General features: G+C 41.8%; 1 protein-coding gene across 1 annotated transcript in view; it reads left to right on the top strand.

The window, feature by feature from the left end:
• JAZF1 (JAZF zinc finger 1) overlaps positions 1–27400 on the top strand; it is a 123070-nt gene that overhangs the window by 56040 nt on the left and 39630 nt on the right. The window contains exon 2 of the mRNA XM_083468569.1: positions 13515–13587. Coding sequence (XP_083324695.1) covers positions 13515–13587 — 73 coding nt within the window. The remainder of the gene's footprint in view (positions 1–13514; positions 13588–27400) is intronic.

The raw sequence follows: 27400 nt of genomic DNA, 5'->3' as shown, positions 1-27400 counted from the left end.
CATTCATACTTTTGCTTGCCCTGCCATTTTCCCCCTGGAAAACCAGCTGTTTTTCTGCAATTGGTTTTTCTGCAGATTGACAGTTTGCTCTGATTCAGTGGAAGCAGCAAGCTTTCCTGGGCAAAGCTGTGGGACAAGTGAAAAACTGCTCTGACCTGTACCTCAAAAGCACAGGACAAGTGGAAAACTCCCATGTTTTCTAGGCGTGCGACAAGCATAAGTGTGGACGAGCCCTTACATATCTCTAACAACTTGCATCACTGCCTTTTCTCATGACTGCATCCTATAGTTCTTCTGTTCTTGCAAAGCACTGTAATTAGAAATTGCCTTGAAGAAGGTTTTTGAATTGTTATCTTGGCAGTTGTCCTGGCTGCAATGTGGTGGTTTTAGTTGTTTGAAGCTTTTGAAACTGTTTGTCTCTGATGGTTGGGTTTGTTTGTGTTTCTTTTAGGCCTATAAAATTGTACACATTGTTCTAGTCAAGCTTTGACCCAGGAATATAACAGTGTGTACTAGTGCAGTGGTTATTTTATAGTATTGAAAAAAAGCACACTTTCTAGTTCATTTTAGGATGCTGCTACAGTGCAGACCAACAAATGCTACTGCCCAGGGATGCAGGAAGGGGGCGCGGCGGACATTCTGCCCTGGGTGTCACCCTGAGGGGGGTGACAAAATGGCGGCCGGCCAAGGGCTACACTCACTGTAGGGCGGCCGAGGGCGCGTGCCATTGTTATGAGCGCCACTTAAGTGCTGTCTGTATGGGCACCGCTCAAGCGCCTTCCATTCGGCACTCGAGCGGCACTGTCAGGCGATTTGCCCCGACCCTGTGGGCGGTTCGCCCTGCCCCTCAACACCCCACACCGGGTGCCAGAGGGCCTTCCTTCACCACTGCTACTGCCTTACAATTTGAAGCAAAGCAGTTGCATTTCACCTAAAAGCTTCCTGAGCATATGATTTCAGCGATAATTTCTGATACGGTCTTGCCCCAAAGCTATACGCTCAGGAATCTTTGGGTGAAATACAAACTTCTTTGCTTCAAAAGCAGTTGCTTTAGTTGAAAGTGGAAATTCAGGAAGGAAATAAGCATGCTGCGCTTCTCCTTAACTCGATTTGCACAAATGATTCAGATGTTCAAGGAGGGATGGGGGGGCAGTCTTTATCATGATATACCAAACAAGACAATAAAAGGAAACAGAACTGACATTGTAGAACCTTTAAGCAAGTGGTTCTCTCATCCATATCCTACAGAGGACTGCAGCACTGCCCACGGTGTGGGTGGGTGTGGGGGGGTGTAGAGAGAGAGAGAGAGCAAATCCCCATTTCTTCTTTAAGCTTTAATGCCTAAAGCTTTATCCCTGTGTCTGTTTTTGCTCTATAATGCAAATATATTTCCTAAGTGAGCATGTCAACTATCTGTTCACAACCAAAAGTCAGGAAATCTGCATCATGATAATACTTTTTCCAACCTAAAACATGGCACAGGTCTTTTTAAGTCCTCCTTGCTTTATAAATCACTAATGTAAATCAGTCTTTCATAATATAGTAACAGCAGAATTTGGCATATGTGGGCATCTTCCGCATAGATTCTCTTTTTTATGTTATAAAAAAGCACACCACAAGATGTCAGTATGGTATCAGCACTAGCTGAATTCAAGGATGCTTGTGGGAAAACAATGAGCTTAAAAACTGTTCTTTATTTATACTAAACTGGCTTTGGGCAGTGCTACAGCCCTTACTCTCTTTTTGCCACCTTCTTTTGTCTCTCTTTCTGCCAAACCCCTTCTCTGCCAGCTGCTTTGTTCCCTTTCTCTCTCTCTCTCTCTCTCTCTCTCTCTCTCTCTCTCCCCCCCCCCCCCCAGAGAGGGACAGAATGGGTCCTGAGCCCAGAAAGATTACGCCCTAGGGCTACAGGTTACCTATCCATTTTGTATGGTACAACTGATCCATATGCAGTAAAATTATTAGTAAATAATTTTGCAGAGCCTGCCATACCACTTGCTCATTCCCTGTTTCTTCCCTTCCTGCTGTTTTTCAATCCCCCAGTCACTGTCAACCTGGAGGAGTAAACTTAAAAAGCTCTGTTTAGCTCTTTCTAGCATTGGGGGGAAAGGCTACAATGGCATAATGACTGCAGGTGCTGCTTCCCTCCCCAAGTTTTAAAGGCATTGGGGTGTTGTCTGCATGCACCTCCTTTCAAAAGATGCATGCATTGCACTGATGTCACAGCTCGGCAATGCCACACCTCTGACCTGGTCTACATATATATAGTAAATTAAGTGGGCTGATTGCGTGGTGGTATAATGGTGCTCATCATTTCAGACTGCAGGTAGAGAGGGTGGGGATCACATTTTTAAAATTTACCTAGAAAAATTAGCAAAGCGGGGAACAGGCTAGGGTAGAACCTCTCTGTCTCTCCGAAACAATATAATTTACTTGCAATGTTGCATGTATGCAGGAGAATTCCAAAACAGATTGAGATGGTACAGTCTTCTCTTATCATCTCAGACTTCTACCTCCTGCTGAATGTGTATACCAGCCCCTTTTCTTTTCCAGTCAAGATTGAAAGCACACAGGAGCCAGTTTAGCTGTAAGCCATACTGGGAAAACCCTGAGTCTCCCTCTTAGGCACCAGCGGAAGTGGCTGTATGCCTTTATCCTGAGGTTTTATTGTGAATAGCCTCAGCTTTCTCTGTAATACAGGTAATACAGGGCTGCAGCATATGCTCTAAAAGTGTATGGCATTAATTTTGCGGTAGGTGAGTAGGCAGAATTATGCAGATGGGATGAAAAGAAAGGATTTCGAGTGAATCTTGATTTGTGGGTTAAACCACAGAGCCTAGGACTTGCCAGTCAGAAGGTCGGCGGTTCGAATCCCCACGATGGGGTGAGCTCCTGTCACTCAGTCCCTGCTCCTGTCAACCTAGCAGTTTGAAAGCACGTCAAAGTGCAAGTAGATAAATAGGTACCGCTCCAGTGGGAAGGTAAACGGCGTTTCCGTGCGCTGCTCTGGTTCGCCAGAAGTGGCTTTGTCATGCTGGCCACATGACCCGGAAGCTGTACGCCGGCTCCCTCGGCCAATAAAGCGAGATGAGCGTCGCAACCCCAGAGTCGGTCACGACTGGACCTAATGGTCAGGGGTCCCTTTACCTTTAATCTGTAGGTCCTTAGCTATGCAAATGCTAATGTGGGGGAGGGAGAGAATCAACAAATACACACTTTTCTTGCTTAGGGGGCACTTGGTAGCCTTGAGCAGGGGTCAGAAAACTTTTTCAGTGGGGGGCTGGTCCACTGTCCCTCAGACCTTGTGGGAGGCCAGACTATATATATTTTTGGGGGGTGATGAATGTATTCCTATGCCCCACAAATAACCCAGAGATGCATTTTAAATAAAAGCACACATTCTACTCATGTAAAAACACACCATCCGCGGGCCAGATTTAGAAGGCGATTGGACCAGATCCGGCCCTCGGGCCTTAGTTTGCCTACCCATGGCCTAGAGTCATAAAGGGGGCAGGCTTTCCTTTTTAGAAAAAGCTCTTTTTAGCAACTGTTTCCTGTGTTCTTACATTTAAGGCCCATTGTACTAAAACAGGAGTTTCCCAGATTCTGTCATTATTGAGCTCTGTATATGACAAGCGCCTCCCAATTGACAAAACCAAAACAATCGCTGGAGGATCATCCAAATTAAAATTCAGATGAAACATCTCCTGGGAGACCTTATGGTTCCAAATTTTAGGAAGAGCGTTAGTGGGGGGGGGGGGTTCAAAGTTGCCATTAAACTGCTTATCTGCTCATTTTTATTTTATTTTTTACAGCTGCCAACAGTTTTGCTATGGTAATGCCGCACCTCAGGCAGGGTTGGTGGCCACATATTTTTATTTCCTGCAGCTTCCCTGGAAATGCAGTCACGATGCTCAGTTCTCATGCGATACAGTACATCTCATCTGAACAATGCCTGCCTTCATGCTTAGTAAGGGTCTGTGAGGCAACAGCTCTGACTATGTATCTGAGGCTGCACTGTTTGGCTTTACGCCTGATATCAACACTCCAGGATGGACAACTGCTGGGGGAAACCTCTGTGAGCTGGAATATTGCATTATGAGGGTTCTAGCTCACATGGAAAGGTTTTGCACTTGTGTATGTTTCCGAGAGAGAGAGAGAGAGAGAGAGAGAGAGAGAGAGAGGCATACAGACAGGCAGGCAGGCAGACAGGCAGACAGACATGGATAGATTCAAATCCCCATGATGGGGTGAGCTCCTGTTGCTTGGTCCCTGCTCCTGCCAACCTAGCAGTTCGAAAGCACACAGTTCAAGTAGACTGTGCCATTGAGAGCGTGCTCACTTATGGCTTATGTGTGTGGTTCGGAAGCTGTACTACCCAGGACAGGATGGGGTTGTGCAGGGTTGTTAAGGCAGCAGAGAGCATTGTTGGCTGCCCACTCTCCGCCTTATGGCAGATTTATGCCACAAGGTGCCATAGGAAGGCACTGGACATAGTAAAAGATCCATCGCATCCTGGTCACTGTCTCTTCGAGCTCTTGCCATCGGGACGGAGATACAGGACGATGAAGACAAGAACGAGCCGTCTTAAGAACAGTTTCTTCTCCAGAGCGATCTCGGCCCTGAATGGGAAGCCCGGACTTTGAAAGTCATCTAATCTCCCTTGCTGTATTATACTGTATTGTTTAATTAGTGTTTTTATGGAGCAGTCAAGTAATTTCGTTGTCCCCGAAGGGGGCAATGACAATAAAGATATTATTATTATTATTATTATTATTATTAAATAGGTACCACTCCAGCTGGAAGGTAAATGGTGTTTCCGTGCGCTGCTCTGGTTCGCCAGAAGCGGCTTAGTCATGTTGGCCACATGACCCTCGGCCAGTAAAGCGAGATGAGCACTGCAACCCCAGAGTCGTCCACGACTGGACTTAACGGTCAGGGGTCCCTTTACCTTTTATGTATAATAATTCTTTACTTCATTCTCATGCATCGCCCCCTGTGCCTGTTTTGAAGGAAGCCTAACTTTTACTTCATTTCTTTAAAGACCTGGTGTGTTATAGTTTTTAAGCTACGAGCTAGGAGACAACAGATGAAATCTCTGCTCAGTCATGGTATTAGCCTTCTTTATAGAGCTGTTAGTATGGATGGCCAAAATCATGCATAAAACCATGCATAAAGTTTCCCGTGTTTTTCATTTTAATTAATGGAATGTAAATAGTGTGGACTTGCCTTCCTTGGATGTTTCTAAGCAGAGGTTGGATAGACATCTGTCACGGATGCTTTAGGTCAGATTCCTGCATTGAAGGGGATTGGAGTAGATGGCTCTCTGAGTCCCTTCCAACTCCATAATTCTACGGTTCTTTGATTTTGTTGGTGCTCAAGATGCTTCAGGTGTCTCACAGTAAACACGAAAGGAAAGGAATTATTCTTTTATAAATGCATATGGGGGGATTTTAGCACTCCATTTAATATGGAATGAATTGTTTCAGAAACATGGAGTGGGTACCTGATCTTGCCAGAAACAACTGATAGGGGTGACATGTGAGAGCAAACCTTTAGAGATTCTTAAATGAGTCATTTTAACCTGTATTTATTTTTTCTCAAATTGTCCCTGTAGATTCAGGGTTTGTGGGGTTTTTTCATCTCAGATGTATTTTTTTTCCCATAATTGTTGAGGTCTCTAGTCTGCTGACTTGATTAATTGATGTTCTACCTGCAGAAGGTAGCCATTAATTATTGCCTAGGGTTGCATCAATAATTATGTTTTCCATATAAAAATTAACACAATAAGCAGAAAATTATCATTGCATGTGATATTGGACCTGTACTTCTAGACTGAGGATCATCAATAATAAAATAAGTGGCAGTTCTATGTCTCCAGAAGATTGCACACAATTAAATAGAAGATGTGTATCTGTGTTTTCTTTGGTGTACAAAGTTATTTGCAAGGCGTTGGCTGTGTATGTCTAAATCACATTTGAAGTCCACTTTCTCCCACAAAGAATTCTGGGTACATGAAATTGAGAATGCACATTCAAATACAATATGGCAAAAAAGAGAGAGAAAGTTGCCTTCAAGTTTGAAAGACCAATTTAGTCTATCATATGCTGCCACATGTAAAGCGAAAGCAAGCAAACAAGTAACTGTGCTGATAAATGTTTGGGTCAGATCTTCTTCCTGCTCTGCCCTTGTTTGAACGCAGTGTTATTTATACATAAGAGATAGTGCTGAAAAGTTATGCATATTCTATCTCATTTTTCACTTTAATTGCCTACATGAAGTTTCTGAGAGAGCTTCAAAGGTCATTTTTTGTTGCATTGCTCATATCTGAGGAGCAAGATGGTCATGCAATTAGTTTTCTTATTTGAAATTTTAAAAAATCTGATATTGAAAGCCCTTAAACAGTCATAAAATCCATAATATGACTCAATAAGCTTCCTCCAGTTCAGAGCAGTATAAAAATCATTGTTAAACAGGGAATATTGCTTTTCATCTTTTGTTTTGCTTGTTTGTTTTCATTATCTAATTTGATGTGTGGTTTTACAAGGGAAATATCCAGGGTTCTTATTAGTAGCGTTTTCCTGTTGGTTGGTTTCCTTGCATGTTAGTTCTCTGATTAGGAAATACGGGGTTAGTCATATAGTTAAAACATGTAAATAAACAAAGCAGTTTGTGTGGGCAAAAATGTCTTCATTGTTTTGATGGTAGATGAAATTAATATTGAACCTAGTTGGTTGATGAAATAAGCAATTAAAACAACTATAATCAATATGTTGTTGAGTCACCACTACTACACACACATACGCATATCTACTCCACTCACAGAATGGGATATTCTCGGTTCCTGCAAACGGAAGGCCAGGCAGTTCTGTATTTATGACATACTTTTGTTGATGAGCATTTCCTCTGTACTGGATATTGTGTGCTCTGGTATTGCTGAATCCCCTCCTAGCAAAGTCATTGAGTGCATGCTTGCCCACATTTTTGTGGTCAAAGTAGCAGGTGAATCAGAGGTGTGCAACAAAGCCTGAAAATCTGCTGATGTGTTTGTTTGTTTCTGCCATTTATATACCACCTGATTGTACAAATAACCTCAAAGCGATTTACAAAAAGAATGAAATAACAAGATTATTTGTAAAAGTGAGGAACACTGAATATGTAGCGGGTTATCCTCCCTGCCCCCAAGCAGATACATACATACAGTATTTTACTTGCATAGACACTTCTGAATCATGTTGTGTAATCACTTCAATATACATCTCAGTTTAAGGTGATTAGTGAATAATTTGATTTAAATTATACTTTCTTACTTTTTTGGCCTCATAGGATCATAGGAATGATGTGTTCATGTGCACTTCCAGTTTGGGTATTTACTTTCTACACAGACAAGCCATTTAAACCCAAAGATGCGCTCATCTGGCAGCACTGTTTCCAATATTGTTGCTTTCTGCCAAATCTATCCATAAAAGACTGCAATAATCTTTGCCACCAGGTTAAACTACAGATAATCCTACTTGCGGCTCACATGTTGGAAGGCAGCAATCCAGCCACAGGTGTGTGCCAACAAGTGATGCTTGAGCAACTTTTTCCTTTGTGTGAATTCCAATATGAACTGCCCTCATTCACACCACCGGGACTAACAAGAATGTGGCTCCTTTGGATTTCCCACTGCTCCAAATTTTGCAATACAGTTCTCAGCTCAAAAAAGTTGGGTAATGCGTTTTAAAATGCATATATTTAGACACAAAAAAATGCCGAGAAACACACATTTGAAATGTGGATTTTTTGCGGGTTTCAAAATCAAATGTGCATCTTAATGTAGAATGATACAGACTTGTGAGGGGACACATGCCAAAAGTGGCATGGACCAGAAATAGACTTGTCCGCTCAACCCTAGTGTCAGCCACCCCTACCGTGGTTTCTTATCCCCATCGTGGGACTACAGATGCCTGGAAACAGACGTGTGCATGCGCATTCCTAATTGCACACACCTTGGATGTTAGTCTTCTGCATGCAGGGAGTGTTTAATAAGGGGAAGTGTTTGGAGATGTAGCCCTCCCCTCGTATTCTGAGGTACAGTAGTTCAGTGCCATGTGCTGCTTTTGAATGTGTAGATCAACTTCCCCGGAACATTCTTTTCTCAGGGCAATATTTAATTGCTCCTGTTTTTAGTAGCTGTTCCCCACCTTGTTATTATGATTATGATTAGCATTATTATTAGAAGATTTATACATTGTTTACGTGTTTGCTGCTCTGGGCTCCTTTGTGATGGAGAATCAGATAAAAATATAACAACAACAACAACAGTAGTAGTTTGCCTTTTAGGGCATGGTCTCTGGAATTTCATTTCATTTGGCTGCACAGCAAAGCCCGAAAATCTGCTGATGTTTTTGTTTGTTTGTTTATGCCAATTATATACCACCTGATTGTACAAATAACCTCAAAGCAATTTACAAAAAGAATGAAATAACAAGATTATTTGCAAAAACATTTTTTAAAAAGTATATTAATGTGTGTTTGTCACTCAGATGTGATCGCTTCTAAATGTTCAATGAAGTGCAAGCTTAAAAGTCCAAATAAACAAACAGTTTCAGTTCCTCTTGTTTTTAAAAAGGGAAAGGAAACTTTTTAAAAAATCAACAACCTGGTGCTATGGGACACTGGCAGACGGATCTCTTGGTTGGTTTACTGCATAATCTTTATAGCTACCTAGTACAAAGCGGTAGGTTCCTGTTCTGTTTGCCGTTGAGCATTGAAGCCTTGTTTGAGGGGTGGTGCGAAGGGGAGCACACGGAATGTAAAGTTCTTAATTGTGCAACAGGAGCCATAAAATAATGAGGCATTAGTACCACACACTAACTCAGGAAGCAAGTGGGTTAAGGTGATGCTTGGTACATGACGAACGACTGATCTGTTCAGAATAAATGACAGCTGTAGCTGTTTTACGTGCACTAGTCTGTGGTAGCTGCATTAAGCCTGTTCCTCCCCCTCTCTCGCCCACCCCACAAAGGACCAACAGAGTTGAAAAGCAGCTTCACAGCGAAGGATTTTCAAGAAACATTTGTCATCTGCAGATACATTTAAGTCCCTGTGGGTATCCCATGTGAAACTGTTTAGACTACTTTCAGTTAATTTTACTACCCAGCTAATGCTTAAAGAAAAGTTGAAAGCCTCGACTTGGCATTTTTATATGCCTGTTTTGGTCTATCTTGCTAAGCTAGCCCGTATCTGTTTGGAGAGCACTTCCAATCGCTGGCCTGCTCCCTCTGTGGAGATAACTTATTGCAACGCACAGAAATCGAGATTGGGAACAGAGCTGGCTGAAGAGCATAACTGGAGGAGGATGAAAAATTAGTGAAAGGAATTTCATGGATAAGGGAGGCTGGGGAGAAAGGGTGATAGGTATGAATGAACAACCACAGGGGAAAGAACACAGGTGGTCATTTGGGCCCAAAGAGGGGAAGCAGGCAGTAATGGGAAGAGGAGGCATGTACTAGGCATTCTGGCCAGCCATCTGCTGGGGAGGCGGTCGAGGTGGGCAGGATGTAAGCAAGGATATCGAAAAAAGAGAAGCCAAGAAAAGCTCTTAAAGTGGCAACTGCTGGTAATTTTTCATGGAGGTCACTTGCCTTTAAATCCCCAAAGCCTTGTTATCTCTGATGAACAGGGCTAAGCAAGGTACCAATAATGTTGAGCTGTGTCTAGGCACACTGGTACACTGATTATGTAAGAAGCTGAGTTTGTGCATGTTAGAGGAGCTGTGTTTTCTTTCGGTCAAAATCTGGGTGCATCTGGAAATTCATCAAGCAATTTCAAGGGTTTGATAACGTTTACTAACAAAGTGATCATTTCACTCAAGGTTGGTTATCGGCTCCATTGCTTGAACCTTGGTTGGAAATCTCTCCTCCCACAAAGGCATGACATCAAGATAGTTGCAGATTCTATACAATCTATAAACTGGGGGGGGGGGAGTCCCAAAGTAATTCCGAATAATTTTCAGTTTGAAATTTCCACTGTTATATTTACAAACCTGTCCTCTTTGCAAGGTCTTTGAGGCAGGTATTAACCTTCATAAAAACAAACTTCCTGTTGTTGGTGGTGTTTTTTAAAAAGAAAAAAAAGATATGCCCGTATGATATTTGAAATATTTTATTGAAATTTACCTGGCACAACATGTTATAGAGTAAATTTGTGGACAGTTATGTGCAGACATGTACAAAAGACCAGTCCAGACATAGACAGATCCATCCATTGGCTGGCATGCTTACTTCCAAATAGTTCCATTGATGAAATGGCGCTGGCTTACTATTTAGGTCACCACATTCTAATGACAAACTGGTAGCAAACCAGAGCCTCTGTGACCCATTGTCTGTCAAAAGAAAGCAATATAGGACTAATGGTCAGACTTGGTATAGTATAGCATCATACACTCAAATATTCAATTCTGCTTTGCCTTAATGTAGCAAAAGGAGGAGATTAGCACACTGGTTTGGTTTTTATTGCAATATTTCCCTGTTCAGACTGGAAAATCAATTTTGGAGGGAATAAATTTTCCTCTTTGTTTCTCCTTTTCAAATAGAAATATGCCAGTGGCATGTATTTTAGTGTCTGTGCACGCACACACAATTTTTGCTTTGAATTTCTGAATGATAGCTTCAGAAAATAATCTGTACAGACAGGACGGAGCTTGAGAAAAATCAGGACTGGAGCATTGGCAGGAAATAGGTAATTGATCTCAATAGAGCAGTCTAAATTGGTGCTTGGGGTGTGTGCTTTGGTTTTGTTTTGTTTTAAAATGGACATATAAAATGCCTCAACAAACTGAAAAAGCATTGCTAATTAAAGGGGCTTCCCCTCCTAATGTTTTCAGGTAGGCCAGAATTATCTTTGCAGCAACCTAGCTGTTGTGTTTGAAACAGAATGTGCTCCTGCAGCTAAAGCAGAATGCTACTCTTTGCTAGCGAGGCAGATGTGTAGCCCTGCCCCTTCTGTCAGTGAAAACCCTGAACACCCCTTAACTGCGGTTAGATTACACAAGCTTTTATTTGTGTTTTGGTAGTGTTTCACTATTCTTCAGGACTTTGTCATCCTCCACCTTTAACGTATGTTCACAACATTCCACATACATTTCCCTTACATGATTTCAAGCAAGGTAGCAGCAGTGATAGTGTGAGTGGAGAAATCTGCCATTGACCTAATACTAGGATGCTTCTGTACAGTTCAAGAAGATGTGCTACTTGTGCAGTGATTTGTAGAAGTGGGCCATAAGAAAAGTAATCCTGGCAAATCCTGGCTAGACAATGTTACTACAGTGGTACCTCGGGTTAAGAACTTAATTTGTTCTGGAGGTCCATTCTTAACCTGAAACTGTTCTTAACCTGAGGTACCACTTTAGCTAATGGGGCCTCCCGCTGCCGCCGTGTGATTTCTGTTCTCATCCTGAGGTAAAGTTCTTAACCTGAGGTACTACTTCCGAGTTAGCGGAGTCTGTAACCTGAATCGTCTGTAACCCGAGGTACCACTGTATTTGGTGAATTTGTAGCTGGTTCACTGACCAAAGCCAAAGAGTACTCGCCCTTGTCACCCTGGAGTATGCTGGAGTATGTTGTCAGCAATAGGTACCGGTAGATGACACGCAGCTCTACTTCTCTTCTACATCTGCAAGTGAGGCAGTGGATGTGCTGAATTGTTGTCTTGCCTCTACAATGGACTGGATGAGAGCCAACAAACTGAAGCTCAATCTAGACAAGAATGAGGCACTGTTAGTGAGTGGTTCCCTAGACTGGATGGTTCAGAAACTTCAGGTGGTGCAGAATTCGGTGGCAAGGTTGCTCACTGGGGCAAGGTGCTCTGAGCATGTGATGTCAATCCTGGCCCAACTGCACTGGCTGCCAATTAGTTTCCAGGCTCAATTCAGGTTTTGACCTATAAAGCCTTAAACAGCTTAGGATTGCAGCACCTCAAGGAACGCTTCTCCCCATACAAACAGACCCAGACCCTGCAATTATCATCTAAGGTCCTACTTCATGTGCTCCCCTTTATAAAAGGTTCAGAGGGTGGCAACAAGAAAATTGGCCTTTTCTGCAGTGGATCCCCATTTGTTGAATGCTCTCCTCAGGGAGGCTCTCTTGCTGCCTTCATTAGATATCATTTAGTTGCCTGGCAAAAACTTTCTCTTTAGCCAGGCTTTTGGCTGATTAAACAATTGATTGCCTTATTAATGTGTTTGTAGAAATGGAGTTATTGGTTTTTGGGGGACGGGTGTTGTGCATTTACTATACTCATTCTGTATTTGTATGTTGTAAACCTCCCTGTGATCTTCAGATAGGGTTGCCATATGTGCGGAATTTTCCGGACACAGCCGGAATATGACAGTCGGAAACAGTGTCTGGACACAAATCACTGCAATGTCTGGGAAAATCCGGATGTATGGCAACCTAGCTCAACAAATTTGCCAAAAAACCTTTTGTGTCTGGATTTACTTTTTGAAATATGGCAACCCTACTTCAGATGAAGGGCAGTATGCAAATTTAATTAATAACGATAACAATAACAATAATCCTGGACAAGTGGGGTGTGACAGTGGTCTGTCCTGGGCCTGGTATTATTCAGCATCTTTTGGCTTGTATTAAATAATAGAAGGGGTTTTCATCAAATTTGCAGATATAAACTGGGAGGGGTACCTAATACTTCAGAAGATAAAATCAGGTTTCAAGATGACTTTAACAGATTGGAGAACTAGGCCAAAATGGTTATTCTGCTTGTATCCCCACATAACTTTTTTTAAAAAATAAATAAATATGTGGTTAAAGTGTAACAGTTGTTCATAATATTGTTAAACAATTTCCCCCACTTTTAAAATTTAGGTAAAAGATTCTGCCTAGTTAAAAATGTTGGGTACAAATTTATGACACACCAGGGGGATTCTGCATTCTTAGAACAGAATTTTATTATAACGTGTTTTAAGAGCCAGCTGTACACTAGGTTACAATAAAGAGTATTTCAGGAGCAATTCCACCATTGGTGGCCTATCCATTTGCTTCACATGCCTTACACAATTAATTCACAACAGTTTATGGTGCCCATAATCTTGCACAACATTTAGCTGGCCAAAAAAACATTATATACTAAATGGCATTCTTTCATGTCATCCATGGAAGGCAATTCTCAACAGATGCGATTGCACCTCAATAAAGAACCAGTTTGTTTCCTTAACTCTTGTTTTAAGTTTATTTACTTGGGTATGTGTACATTATCAGATGGCTATTTTCTCTGTTTCTATATCATGTCCTATTTGTTTTCCATTTTTGCGATTTAATCCAATTATGATGTGAACTAATAAAAAATCAATCTTTTTTTAAAAAATGGTATTCCAGTATGTCTGTTATTTCAGAATGAAAAAATAATCTGTCCTGTATATTATTTGAAGAACTGGGCATCAGATGCCTTTTTTATTCATATGATTTGAATCCTAATTCAATCAAACCCTCTTAATCATATATATTTTGTTACAGATACAGACCCGCGTGTATTGGAGAAGCAAGAACTACAACAGCCAACTTATGTTGCTCTCAGTTACATTAATAGGTAAGCTGCTTTTATATATAAATATGAGCCTATGTGGCTTTGAATAAAGAGTGGTTTTCTACAGCATCTAATCAATTAAAGGCTATGGATCTGTTGCAGTGAATTTCTAATGCAATCACAAGGGAATGCGGACAATATTGCACACTTCTGGAAACATTCACTATTATAGAGTTAAACTAGTAGATATTAACAGTGATCTTTAGGCATTCCCTGCTCATTTCTGGAATGGCTATTTGATGGACGTAGTTCCCACTTAGAGAACTGTTGATATTACCTCTACTTAAATAAGCGCAGTTTAGAAATATTTTCAGAAGCATTTGTACCCATTGCAGAAATTTTGGTGAGCTTGAGATGAACTGTAAAAATACTACTAATGGTTTTACGGCTGCTCAACTTCTCAAAGTGTTATACTTGAAGCCCATCCAAACTTTGAACTAAATAGGGTGGTGGTGTTTGTTTTTATATCATTTTTAAGCAAAAGATACATTAAAAGAACCAATATGTTCCCAACCACCACCATTCAAGAGATTCCCGAAACAGTTGCATCACAGGAACAAAGAGCCCCGCTAAATCAGACCGAGCGTCAATGTAGTCGAGAATCTTGCTTTGCAACTATGGATAGTCAGATGCCACCAGGAAACCTACAAACAAAGCATGAAGCAGGAGTGGTTAAGCAATGGCTCTGTTGATGTTGCTGAATTTCAGCTCCCATCAGCACCAGCCAGTATAGTTTGTGTCCAGTGACTAATTCCTGCCCAGCACAAGATGCTTTCTGAGCAGTGCCAACCATCTTTGGGAAAATGTAGTGTATAGATTCCAGCAATCACAGACTTGGCAACAGTTTCTTCTGCTGCGATGTCACTCTTCCAGTGACTATGCTTGCAAGAAATGTCGCCTGTTCTATACATTATTGCCCACTGCATGCAATTCCATGAACATGCATTGCTACTTGATTTCTTTTGAAGGGCCCTAAGGATGCAATCATATATACACTTTATCTTGGAGCAAGTCACATTCAGCTTCAGTGAGACTTCCTTCTGGCTAAACATGCATACAATTGCATTCTAAATTAGGTTTCCTGTCATATGTCTATATTGACAAGAGTACTTTGTAATTGGGAATTCCAGTTTTTAAATGTTTAGTTCATTGCATATTGTTAGTAGTTTTCATCTTGCCATCTTTCCTGCTATAAAATCCAATATGTTCCCACTTTTCTCAAAGAAAGAATGGTATCTTGTGTTCTCTTTACTTAATGCACTGTTATTGCTTACAGTTCAGGGAAGGGCTTCCAGTAGCTGCTGGATTGAATATTTGTGACAAAGCACAGAAACAGCTGGTTCAAAGTAACACGTCACTTGGCAGATAATATTATTTTTTTTGTCTGATCTTATTTTTTTATATGTTGGCAGTGACCAACTGGAATCATGTGTTTTTATTCTTGTAGTCATATATTTACACCCTTCCCTCAGACTTGGTTTAGAGAAAGAACAAGACAAACTTCAGATGGTAATTCAAACAATGTGCACAGAAATGAATTTATTTATGAACAAGGGAATGAATGGCTTGTGGTTGTTTTTGTAAAAGGAATAATACTGTTGGGATATTTTTTTGAAGGGGAGGCAAGTTGCAAGAACCAGATAATTCATTCAAAATGTTAATACATTCGACTTGATAAGATGCAAAGATTAATTTTTATCTCTATAAAATGAAAAGCTGTGAATATACTTTTAAGATGGAAAGCATACCAAATGTGTTCTAAACCTAAGATTTAGTTCTTTTTCTGAGATGGCAAACTGCGTCTGAGCATTATGACCTGAGATTGCAGGTGATGGTTTGCATTATAGCATACTCATCCATTTGAAAATATTTAAAAAGCTAGCATGTCAAGGAGAAGACTAGGCTAGAACTGACAACTAAGTTTCTATGGGGATTTTTTGGTGGTGGTGGTAGGGAGTCCCTGCATGAACTCAGAAGTGGGAGAGACAAAACACAGGCTTACCATCTCAATGAGAACTAGTCTTAACAAGTGTGACCTACAACAAAACGTAGCGTGGGGTTCTCCTGTTCATGGAGCCAGCCAGCCATGCCCCTTTTTAGCTCCGCCCACAACAGTCAGTCAGCATTGTGTGGCAACTGAACATGCTCAGTCCTCATTGGTCTATTTTGGGGGGTTTGTCCCCTTAGTTCCTGCCCAAATGGTGGTGTTTCTTTTCTTTGGTACTTCTTGCAAACTTCAGGGTTCCCTAAGCCTACGGATACCTCCTTTTCGTGCAGGCATAGTGCTGTTTTGGCTGCATAAGGATCCATACTTGAGAAATGAGTTTGTCCTAGCAGTTCGAAAGCAAGTCAAAGTGCAAGTAGATAAATAGGTACCGCTCCGGCGGGAAGGTAAACGGCGTTTCTGTGCGCTGCTCTGGTTCACCAGAAGGGGTTTAGTCATGCCGGCCACATGACCCGAAATAAAGTGAGATGAGCGCGGCAACCCCAGAGTTGTCCATGACTGGACCTAATGGTCAGGGGTCCCTTTACCTTTACCTTTATGCCTGTATGGGATTGATCCATAATTTCTCCTTGAGAAAGTACAGTGTCATTCTGAGGACTGATCATTTTGCATGTGACATTAAAAACACACACACTTTTTAGTCTTTTGTGTGATATTCAATACGTAAATGTTGTCTAATGTGTAAACATGTGTTTAATATGTGGTCCTGAGGTATAAAGCCACATAATGCAGCAACCTTGCTTAAAACTAAGCAGGTCTGGATCTAGTCAGTATCTTGAAGGGAGACAGTCTGGGAGTCTTCTGTACACAGCCTTGAGTTCCATGATGGAAGAAAGGTGATAGACACATGTAATTGGCTGACTGTAATGATTCCAAGCCATCTGCATTGTATTTTCACATTATAAGCCTACTGAAGCCTTATTTGGACTGCAGTCCTAAATAGACGGAGAGATTGAAGGCAGTTCCGCTCCCATAACCAGCACCCTCACAGGCTTGAGCCAGCAAGGTGGAAAGGAGGGCAGATGAACACTTTTGCATTCCTGCACCCATTTCCTAGTTTAACCTTCCCCCCCCCTCCATTTTTGCATGTTTTCCCATGCAATGTGATATAATGGGAGAGATTTAGACACCTGCTAAACTTCTCCCTGCTTTAGGGGCACTTTGAAGCATTGGAACGGTGTTTAATTCTTGGAAGCAAACTGCTCCCTGGACTTTCCCCATTCTGTCCCCTCCCCTAAATCTTTCTTTTTGGCCCACCAGTATTGACGCTAACATTGATATCTAACATTGGCTGATCCAGCCCATCAGTGGCTTTAGCAGCAGCAGAAAATGGGGGTACAATATAGGGTCTCCCTCTCAGAGACTGGATATCGGATAGAGATATCCCATCTATCCCATGTCCCCTGGGGCTGCCCTCCTAGTGGCCATAGGAGTGCACTCTTACATGAGTAAATGACATTAAGGCATGCTCGCTTTAACTAACATCTGTATATACACATAGCCCTGGATTGCAGTAGATACAAAAGTGCAAAATGCCCTTTCAAATGCTGCTTTTTTGATTTCCCCATCAATAACAGAAAACTTTGCAGTGGAAATGATTTCCAGTTTCATGTCTGGCCTTTTGCAAACTCAGCTGTTTTAGATAACCAGGGTAAGGTTTAAATAACCAAAGGCCTGTTGCCTATACCGAACATGTACATTGTTAGACGTCCGCCCAATTCTGTTTAAAATGTAAACTTATGATTAAAAGCTCTGCAGTATGAATGGAACTGATTGTCTTTGGCACACAGGTAATAAAATGTTTGGATTTGTTGGTTCCATGAACTTGCTGTGTATCAGGGGAAAGGGTATTTATAGTCCTGAGCATATGGTACATATAAATGGGACTAAAATTAGGCTGTATAAACTTCAAAAATAATAATCTGAGTAAATATCAGAGTGCATTTGTGGCCTTTCTCCATTTTTCATGTATTGCACTCCTTCATTTTTACCAGTATGGAAGGGGTGTTAGTGGACCCCTTAAATTGTTATCCATTCTCCGTGTGTGTGTTTACAATTTTTGTGGGATTTGTGGGTTTAAAGTCTCATTGACTGTGATACTTTAGTCCAGATGGTTTTGGCTTTATATAATTTACTTCTTGAATGTGTGGTCTTCTAGTTGGGAAAGCCCTGGTGTGGTACGTGGGGTGAAAGTTGCGTTGCCAACAAATCTTTGTTACACTTTGGGTGGCAAATGTGAGTATTCATGATGCTTTGCTAATGTTTCACATTACTGGCAAAGCAGAGAGGATCTACACGCTTGGTGTAGGTCCTGAGCAGTAATAATGATTACCAAATGATGTTAAATGTTAAGGAAATGTGATATTTACTCTTCCTTTAAAAAGTCAAGTCTCCATATTGCAAAACCCATCACTCCAGAAACATAATGCATATTCATACTTGATACCAGTAGCTCCAGCCAAAATGAAGGAAATCCTCAGTTACTGGTAGTTCATTCTGTCTTGGAAGGTATTGTAGACCCATCCGCTGTTTGTGTTAGTGGCAAATGGACAGCAGGCTTCTGGAAGATTAAAGTTATGACAGGAGATGAAAGGCCATTTTGTGGTGACATCTGACATAGAGATCATGGTTGCTTATACTTATAGGTTATGCTACCAGTACAAGCTGCACAGTCTCAGAATGTTGTTGTTGTTGTTTAGTCGTTTAGTCGTGTCCGACTCTTCGTGACCCCATGGACCAGAGCACGCCAGGCACTTCTGTCCTCCACTGCCTCCCGCAGTTTGATCAAACTCATGCTAGTAGCTTCAAGAACACCATCCAACCATCTCATCCTCTGTCGTCCCCTTCTCCTTGTGCCCTCCATCTTTCCCAACATCAGGGTCTTTTCCAGGGAGTCTTCTCTTCTCATGAGGTGGCCAAAGTATTGGAGCCTCAGCTTCACGATCTGTCCTTCCAGTGAGCGCTCAGGGCTGATTTCCTTCAGAATGGAGAGGTTTGATCTTCTTGCAGTCCATGGGACTCTCAAGAGTCTCCTCCAGCACCATAATTCAAAAGCATCAATTCTTCGGCGATCAGCCTTCTTTATGGTCCAGCTCTCACTTCCATACATCACTACTGGGAAAACCATGGCTTTTACTATATGGACCTTTGTTGGCAAGGTGATGTCTCTGCTACAGTCTCAGAATATTATTCACCAAACTGATGGGTTGATGCTCAGTTTCTATCAAACAGGTTTAAAGCACAACATGGGTTTGCAGGAAGGGTTACGGTGGTCTCTCTCCCCCCGCCCCCCCCCCATGTTTGGATACTAATGGAAATGTAAAACTCATTTGGGTTGCTCCTCCTGACTCCCACTCTTCGCACATTCAAAGGTTCCATTTGAAAAGACCCTATGCACACACAGATGTGTGTTCTGATACCCTTGACCCTATACGTGTACATGTGTTCACTTTCGGGCTCCTTGCAAATGAATTCAGGGAGGAAAGCAGCAGCTTAATGGTAGAACAAAGGCTTTACATGCAAAAGATTTATTGTTCAGCCTCCCTATCTCAAGGTATAGCTGGGAAAGAGCCCTGTCTGAAACTCTGGACAGCTTGGGTAGTCTTTGGGTCTGACTCAGTACAGTGGTACCTCGGGTTACAGACGCTTCAGGTTACAGACTCCGCTAACCCAGAAATAGTACCTCGGGTTAAGAACTTTGCTTCAGGATTAGAACAGAAATCGTGTGGCGGCGGCACAGCAGCGGGAGGCCCCATTAGCTAAAGTGGTACCTCAGGTTAAGAACAGTTTCAGGTTAAGAACGGACCTCTGGAATGAATTAAGTTCTTAACCAGAGGTACCACTGTATTGTGATAGAAATTCAGAGATGTTCTCTGGCTTCCCATAAGAATAGACACAGCTTTTTTACATAAAGAAAATTACTAATTTTTTTTTAGGTGTGTTTTTTTAAACTACAGTTGAGGCCCACAGCTGTTAGGCTGCTGAACGGAAAATAATATAGTGCAACTGACTTTCGGGGTTGGTGTGTTGTGCGACAAGCACACAGAGTGCAATGAGATTGAGTGTTTGGGGGGGGAGGCTCGGTTAATTTCATTGTACACAGGTTGTACATTGACAATAAAGGTATTATTATCTAACTACAGTCTCCCATAAATTGTCAAGCAAGCTTTATGCTTGTAGTGGAGACAATACAGACCTCTAGACTGGGGTCACTGTACAATGGCTGCAGTCTGTTGCACATTTGCCCATGCTTAACCCTCAGTGGGGCTTGTGACAACAACTGTGCGCTGTATTTGCAATTAGTCTATATGAGGGGAAATCCGATTGTTTGTTTGAACAATACAGTCAGAAATTATTAGTGTCACAATGAAGAAGAGAAGAAGAAGAGTTTGGATTTGATATCCCGCTTTATCACTATCCGAAGGAGTCTCAAAGCGGCTAACATTCTCCTTCCCCTTCCTCGCCCACAACAAACACTCTGTGAGGTGAGTGGGGCTGAGAGACTTCAGAGAAATGTGACTGGCCCAAGGTCACCCAGCAGCTGCATGTGGAGGAGCGAGGAAGTGAACCCGGTTCCCCAGATTACAAATCTACCGCTCTAAACCACTACACCACACTGGCTCTCAATGTTCCTGAAAGTCTCATTAATGACAATTTGGACAGAGTTGCATAAGCATTGACAGTATTGGGTGATTACTCTCCAAATCTATTTGACTTTGAATATATGGCTGTGGGTATTACTTGTAATTAATTGCTTAGGATAAAGGCAACTTTGCACACCATGACTAAAGAAGAGCCATGCTATGTAATTCTCAGTTCCAAAATCTTTTCCGTTTGTGTCTCAAGCGGTTGGAATTCATCGCTCTTACTGTGTTACAAGTCTGTTGGGACTTTTAAAACTGCTTATTCAGATTTTACTGTTTTGGACCTACAAGAGCTTGTTGCATTAACTTGTAGCTTGGAAAGAAATGAAAGAATTTTACAGTATTTTTAAAATAACTGCCTAGTAAATTATTGCAATAAAATATCAAATTTTCTCAGTATCATCTTTTTCAAAGCAAAGGGTGGCATCCAGCTAAGTTTTACTCAGAGAAGACCCATTTAAATGATTGGAGATGACTGAGTTAGGTGCATTAATTTCAGTGTGTCTACTTTAAGTAAAACTTGATTGAATACCACCCAAAATCATCAGGTTGATATGCAGGAGGACATGAAAATCAGGTTTCAGTTGAGCTTAAATGGAAGAATGGCTATATGTGCTTGTTTCTGTTTTTTAAAAAATCTTAGATCTGTTCCCAACAAATCTGAGGGTCAGTAAATAACACCAAATTCCCTAAAACACTGTCGCTATTCTTTTGCTTAACTGGCTAGCCGTGGAGATGCGAGTTACAGCAAAAATATTTTTGCCCTACAACTCCCATGATCCCTAGCTAGCAGGACCAGTGATCAGGGATGATGGGAATTGTAATCTCAAAACATCTGGAGAAGTGGCATAGCGTGGGGGTGCAGGGGGGGCCGGCCGCACCGGGCGCAACATCTGGGGGTTAGGCAAATCCACGGGTTAGGGGGCGCAAATCCACGGGTTAGCGGGCGCAAATTACTTGCCTTGCCCCGGGTGCTGACAACCCACGCTACGCCACTGATCTGGAGGGCCGAGGTTGAGGAAGCCTGAAAAATGGTATCTGGGGAAATTCAGCCAGATGGGTGGGGTAAAAATAATATATGATGATGATGATGATGATGATGATGATGATGGGGATGATCATGGGGATGGATGTGTCCCCCTCCCTCTTATTTCCACTGCCCTGGTGTGCTATTATGTAGCATGCCAGGAGGAAAGGTTTGATGTGGTTTTCTGAAGTACTACTATAGTGGCAGAATAACCCCTGGGGAGATTACACATCCACCACACTGGGGCAGCCTTTTTCCTTTGTGTTCCCACCCCTGCTAGCCAGTAAATGAATGCTATTTTAGCACTGGGGACCATTGAAGAGGGTTTGTTGGGAGGGAACAACAGGTGTATGTATGTGAAGGAGTTCTTCTCTGGCTCAGATTAAGAATCTGAGAATTTGTAAATCTTGTCTCTCTTTTGAGGGGTTTTTCCAAGCCCAGTTTGGGAGAATTTTGCTGGCATCCGTAATGAATATATGGAGCTGCCAACTCTTCTGCCCATGCAGAACCCCTGTGCATAAACAGACAGGAAAGCAAGCAGCTTTTCCAATAGCTGCATTTTGGGTTTGTCTTTGCCGGTTTCATTGCTGTTTTTATTCCCTGAGGGAACATAAGAAGAGTCCAACTGGATCACGCCAAAGGCCTGTTCTCAGTGATCAACCAGATGCCTATGAGAAGCTTGCAAGCTTTTAAGTGTGACAGTACGCTCCCCACTTGTGAAGGTCTGCTTGGTTGATTGTGGAGAGCCAAGAAAAACATGGAAATAAACATGAACCATGGTCAACATGTCTTGGGTGCTGTGAGTCCACATCACTAACTCCACCACTTCATGGAGACTCTAGATTTTACCATTCCACTGCTCTGCCCCATATTGTGGTGGCTCTTGCTCTTTCACATTATCTCTAGATGCACAACCCCACCTTTTAAAAATTATATGTATATGCCACATGCATCTTTGTTATTTCGGAATTCCTCCTTTTCTTATCCATTTTATATATCACTGCTGCAGTGCTGGCATTTAGTTACAAATAATTTTCTCCCCATTCCACTTTTACCAATACATACAGTGACTGGGTTTAGTCATGGAACAAACAGATCAGGAGACTTATATTTAAAAGTAAAAGGAATGCATGTTGATTTATTAAAGCTTAATAATATAATATAATTTGTGGTAAAATGCAAAATAACGCCATGTGCGATATTTGTTTTAAGATGATACTGTTACTTTACAATAAAGTAATACACTTGCCTTATCTAAACCAATAGCCAGTTGTTCTTAAGCTCTCCTCCCACAGTTAACTCACTGTATGCAGAACTTGAAGAATCCTGAAGTGTTCACCCCAGTTAATTTACAGGCTTCATTGATGTCTCTACCCAAAACATTGTTGTTTTTCTAAGAAAATAATCATGAACTGACAATCTGATCTCGGCTCCCCTTGAAGACTGCTGCTGGAGTCTTTTTTTCTCCCTGCAAACCTTCTCAGCTTTACCTTCTGGTCATTTCAGCTCTTAATGTCCTGGCTTCTTCTTGAACAGCTGCCTGCTGTCATAAGGATCGCTCAGCCCTTCTCTGGCTTGTGACTGCTTCTTCAGCTCTTACCTACACCCTTTTCTGCATCTCGTTCTCAGTCCCTCTACTACCATCTCCCCCCAAATGCTGTCCCTGCACTTTTATTCTCTTCAGCCAGAACTCTCTAACCAATCACAAGGTGTTTCCCTCCCCTGAAAATTAGACATCCCATTGGACCCTAACTAAGGACCAATGAGCTTAAAAAGGAATGTCCGCTAAAGGACCTATCACTGCTTGACCTTTGGGATTCTACTGATTCATATAAAAGCTGAGTTCTACAGCCAACTGTTGTAATGGGAAACCTGACAAGATAATAGCCCTCTCTTTAGTAACTGTAGCAGCGCAGTTATTTCTTGGGATATTGCCAACTGAAATAATTCCTTTGCCCTGTACCTTCCTGGATTCAGCTGGGGGTAAACTGCCAATCTTTTTCTTCTTATTCGTTTAACCATTTACAAACCAAGACATATTTCATACTTGAACAGCATCTTTACATTTAAACTTCTCTCGTAATGTTACAGTTACTTCACAGACACCCATTAGGTGTTGGTGAAACTGCTACTAGTCAGATGCTCTTCCCATCTTCTCCCTCTTTCTCCTAGTTCCTTGGTGGTGATGTCCCTGTTGTCCACATTTAGTGTAAGCTTAATAAGACAATATTCAGATATCCCATATAAGGAGTTGAATGTATAGTGTGTGGTTATTTTTACCTTCAATATTGAGGGTTGTTTTGCTGTTTTTTACTTTGTTTACATTGTGGTTTTAGGTGATATCTTATAAACTGTATTTTGTAAAGTGCTCTAGGACCCTGGTTGGTTGGTTGGTTGGTTGGATGAAGGATGGTTTAAAAGCTGGACTGAGGAGGAATGGTGGAGACCGCCCCCCCCTCCCCCTGAACCTTCAAGAGAACAGGAAGGCAGTATTGATTTACAGCAGTGGTTTGAGGGTCACAGCTCAGAGACAAGTGAGCAGAAGAGTTGGGAGGTGTTGGGAGAATAGAGCGGGGAGACAGAGACAGAGCAGCCAGATGACACGTTGTCACTGGAAAGCATTCCCGACCCCCCTTCTCACAGAACCTGGCGTGCTTTGAAAGTGGAAGAGCAAAGGAGTTAGAGACAATTAGCTCCTGGCAGCCACCGTAAGGGGAAGTGTTGTTGCTAGGAAGCGAGGGGGGAGGAGCTCAGTTGGAACAACGCCATTCTTCGATCGGCTGCCCCTACGACTCTGTCTGTGAATCTTGAATAAATACATCGGTAAGAACATCTTGTTTCTCCCATTTCTGGCATCCAGCTGTGAGGGAGAGGGATCGGATTCCTTGAATTCTGACACTGAATGAATGAATCTCTGTCTCATAACACTGTACCCTGACTTTGATCGTGCAAAGCCAGGGGCCAGGGGTGGGTCATGAATGTCTGACCAGCAGTACCAATAACTGGAGTAGAGTGCCTGGTTCTTACCCACAAAAGTGGCTTGTACTTTTCTTATCTCCAATAGTCTCCCATACCTCCCATACCTCCTGGTATCTACACTGGTCATTACATCACTTTGAGATGTGTGTAGAGCTTGTGCCGATTAGGAATGCAGGCTAGCTAGAAGGTAAACGATGCAGTGGAAAGATGGATGACGAAAAATAAGTTGAGCTTGAATCATGGCAAGATGGAGTAATTCACATGGATGAGAACTTGGTCAATTACCTACCCTGGATGGGACTGCATACTGTCCAACATTTTCTCACCCAAATCTGGGTGGGGGCGCACACACACACACACCACTTTTTGGGTTTGGTCAGTCAACCGGCTCCAAATATATGATACAAAGCCCTTAACAACTTAGGTCCAGGTTACCTGCCAGGTTGTCTCACCTCATATATGCCCACTTGACCGCTTCAAGTCTGTGGAACAGGCAAATAATTTACCTTAAAGAGAGAGAATGGATGTTCAAGGGGAAATGATAAGGTTTAAGTGCAACCTGAATGCAAAATTAGGCCATGTTAAACTTGTGAAACATTTGAATTCAGTATTTGCCACACTAATGTGACATACTACTGGCACAAAGATCAGGCCATTATTACATTAGGCTCATTTATTTTAAAAGAAGAAACAACGCCATCCTGAAATGTCAGCTTTCCAGACTTACCTAGAAATTGAAACACTTCTCACCTTTATTTTATGGAGCTGTCGTATTTGAGCCAAATATCTCTGTCTGTTACTGGTAGTCTCGTGGTGAAAAGTGTGCTATATGTCTGAAAGAGAGACGGCAGTTCTAAATCAGTTCTATTGTCTTGAGATAAATCCCTCTTCTCTTGCTCTCCTCCATTTATTCAATCGCTAGGTGTAGGATCTTAGTCAATGAACACAGTCCCATCCCTTGGCTTTCACTCCATAGGTCAGAGGTGAGAACAGCCATATTAACTCCTTTATATTAATGAGCAGGAAACCAACCTAACTAGGCCAGAGAGGGTGAAGTGGCTGCTGAGTGACACCCAAAATTTTACAGCTGAATAGAGTTGTTCTCTGTAAGAGCTCTTCTCTGACAGCTAGGAAGTTTAGGGCAAAGAAATCAGATTAATTAGCAGTTAATTGTAAAGCGGACTTGGATATCTAACGTACACAATCCATATGTGACTCCCTTCTATTTTATCTGACCTTGTGGTTTTACTGTATATTTAGTGTCTGTTGATGTCATGGCTTCTGACTAGCAGTGGTGCCCGGTGCACTGCACGCCCCCCCCCCATCCCTGCCTTCCTTTGCTACTGCCAACACATCACCCCCTTCTCGATCTACTCCCTCCTGGCTTCAAATCCAGGATTGTAATAAGGCTCTCCAGTGAGGGCTGTGTGATGACGTTCTTATGTGTTTATCATAGAGAGTGATATGTGGCCTTTGCTTCCTTCCAACTTGCTGGTTCAAAAAAGTGTCATCGATGTACACTCTCACGTGCATGAGCATGGCAGCTACAAACACCCATCTCTATTTAATTGTTACCTACTCTTTGTTTGGTAGGACAAAGCTTAATAGTTGCTGGTTTTATGTACATGAAAACTACTATCATTAAGCTGAATGATGCGTTGGCAGGGGTAGTAATACTTATGCTTAAATTCTATTCAGATAGCTGCAGCAAGCCTGTAAACATTGCCACTGCAATCGTAAATGTATATATATATATTTCTACCAAGAAAATAGTGCTATTCTATCTCTGTGTCCTATATTCAGAGGTTGTTTTTCAGCTTATTAAATACAGGTGGGATATGGATTTTGTTACTCAAACCAAGAGGTCCAGCAGACTAAAGGAACTACCACTGACTCTGGGTTGTTGAGCTCCCACTCATTGCAACTGCAGTCCATTATTGTCTTGTGGCTGAAGTTCTGCTGCTGGCTTGCTTCATCATTTTGTCAGTTCACTAATAAGGAGGTCACCACAGGTACAGAATCCTGGATTTATGTGTGGCAGATGATAAAGCATTATGGGAAATCTGCCTCTAAGAAGAGGCTGTTGATGCGTGTTGCAACTGGCACCCATTCTATGGCTCCATAATTGACAAGAAATGCTATTATTAAGCAGGTCTGTTCAGATAATTAGCATTCAGGGTTGCATTTTTAATCAGACTTGAGTCAGATAATTTATCACAGAAGTAGCAAGCTGTCAGGGTCATACAATAAATACTCATTAAAGATGAATAAAGATTAAGTGCAGCCTGAAACAAAATTAAGCAAAGTAGTACTTAGGAATCGTTTCACTTCAATATTTGCTGTTAATAATTTGATGTGATATTGGCAAAAAGATCAGGTCTCTGTGTTGAGCTCATTTGTGGACGAGGTGATAATATTGCGCTGAGGTGTCTGTTCAGCATCTATCTGAGGCTGAAACATTCATAATTGATTGCAAAAAAGAATATTAATTTTGAAAAGCTGATTTAGTATGACTGCTCCAGCAGTAACTGGAGTCCTTCTGTAATAAGTTGACACATTAAAGAGAGAAGTGTTCCATCTTGAAAGCAGAACTAATTTGTTAGCATTAGCAAGCTTCTGCACTTTGAATTCAGTGCAACTCTCTTATCTTCAATAGGTTCACACATGAACAGTTTGTGGCACTTTCAAATGGCTTCCAGTTAATTAAAAAGACACAGCATTCAAATAGGTCCTGACAATAACACAATACTAAGGGGTTTTGTTTTTTTAGAGGCATCTAGAGGCTAAGAAGTTTGTAGGTGTAATATGACCTCAAATACAAATATAGGCTGTAATCAGTTGGTAAGGTCTCATGTGTGAACCCCCTTTACTTCAGTGGGACTTGTGAAGAAAACTTTGCATTTGGATTAAGCCCACAGTCGTACCAATGGAAAGGAATAACGTGAAAGCCCCTTAAAATATTCCATGAAGAAAGAGAGTATTCTTATTATGGGAATTAAGATTTAAAAGCTGCTCTATGAAATGTTGAAATAACTCTCATAATTATTTAGGGGGGTTGATCCTAAATGCTTTTGTTATTTGTAGAGCAGCTTCCCTGATTTGGTACTTCCACCCAACGCGTAGATGGCAGAGCCAGCAGGGGCCACGTTGATGTGCTCAGGG

The sequence above is a fragment of the Podarcis liolepis genome (genome assembly GCF_965112155.1).
Source record: "Podarcis liolepis genome assembly, chromosome: 12".
Classification (NCBI taxonomy): domain Eukaryota; kingdom Metazoa; phylum Chordata; class Lepidosauria; order Squamata; family Lacertidae; genus Podarcis; species Podarcis liolepis.
The sequence above is the reverse complement of the archived record's forward strand: the minus strand, read 5'-3'. Positions and strand labels throughout refer to the sequence as shown.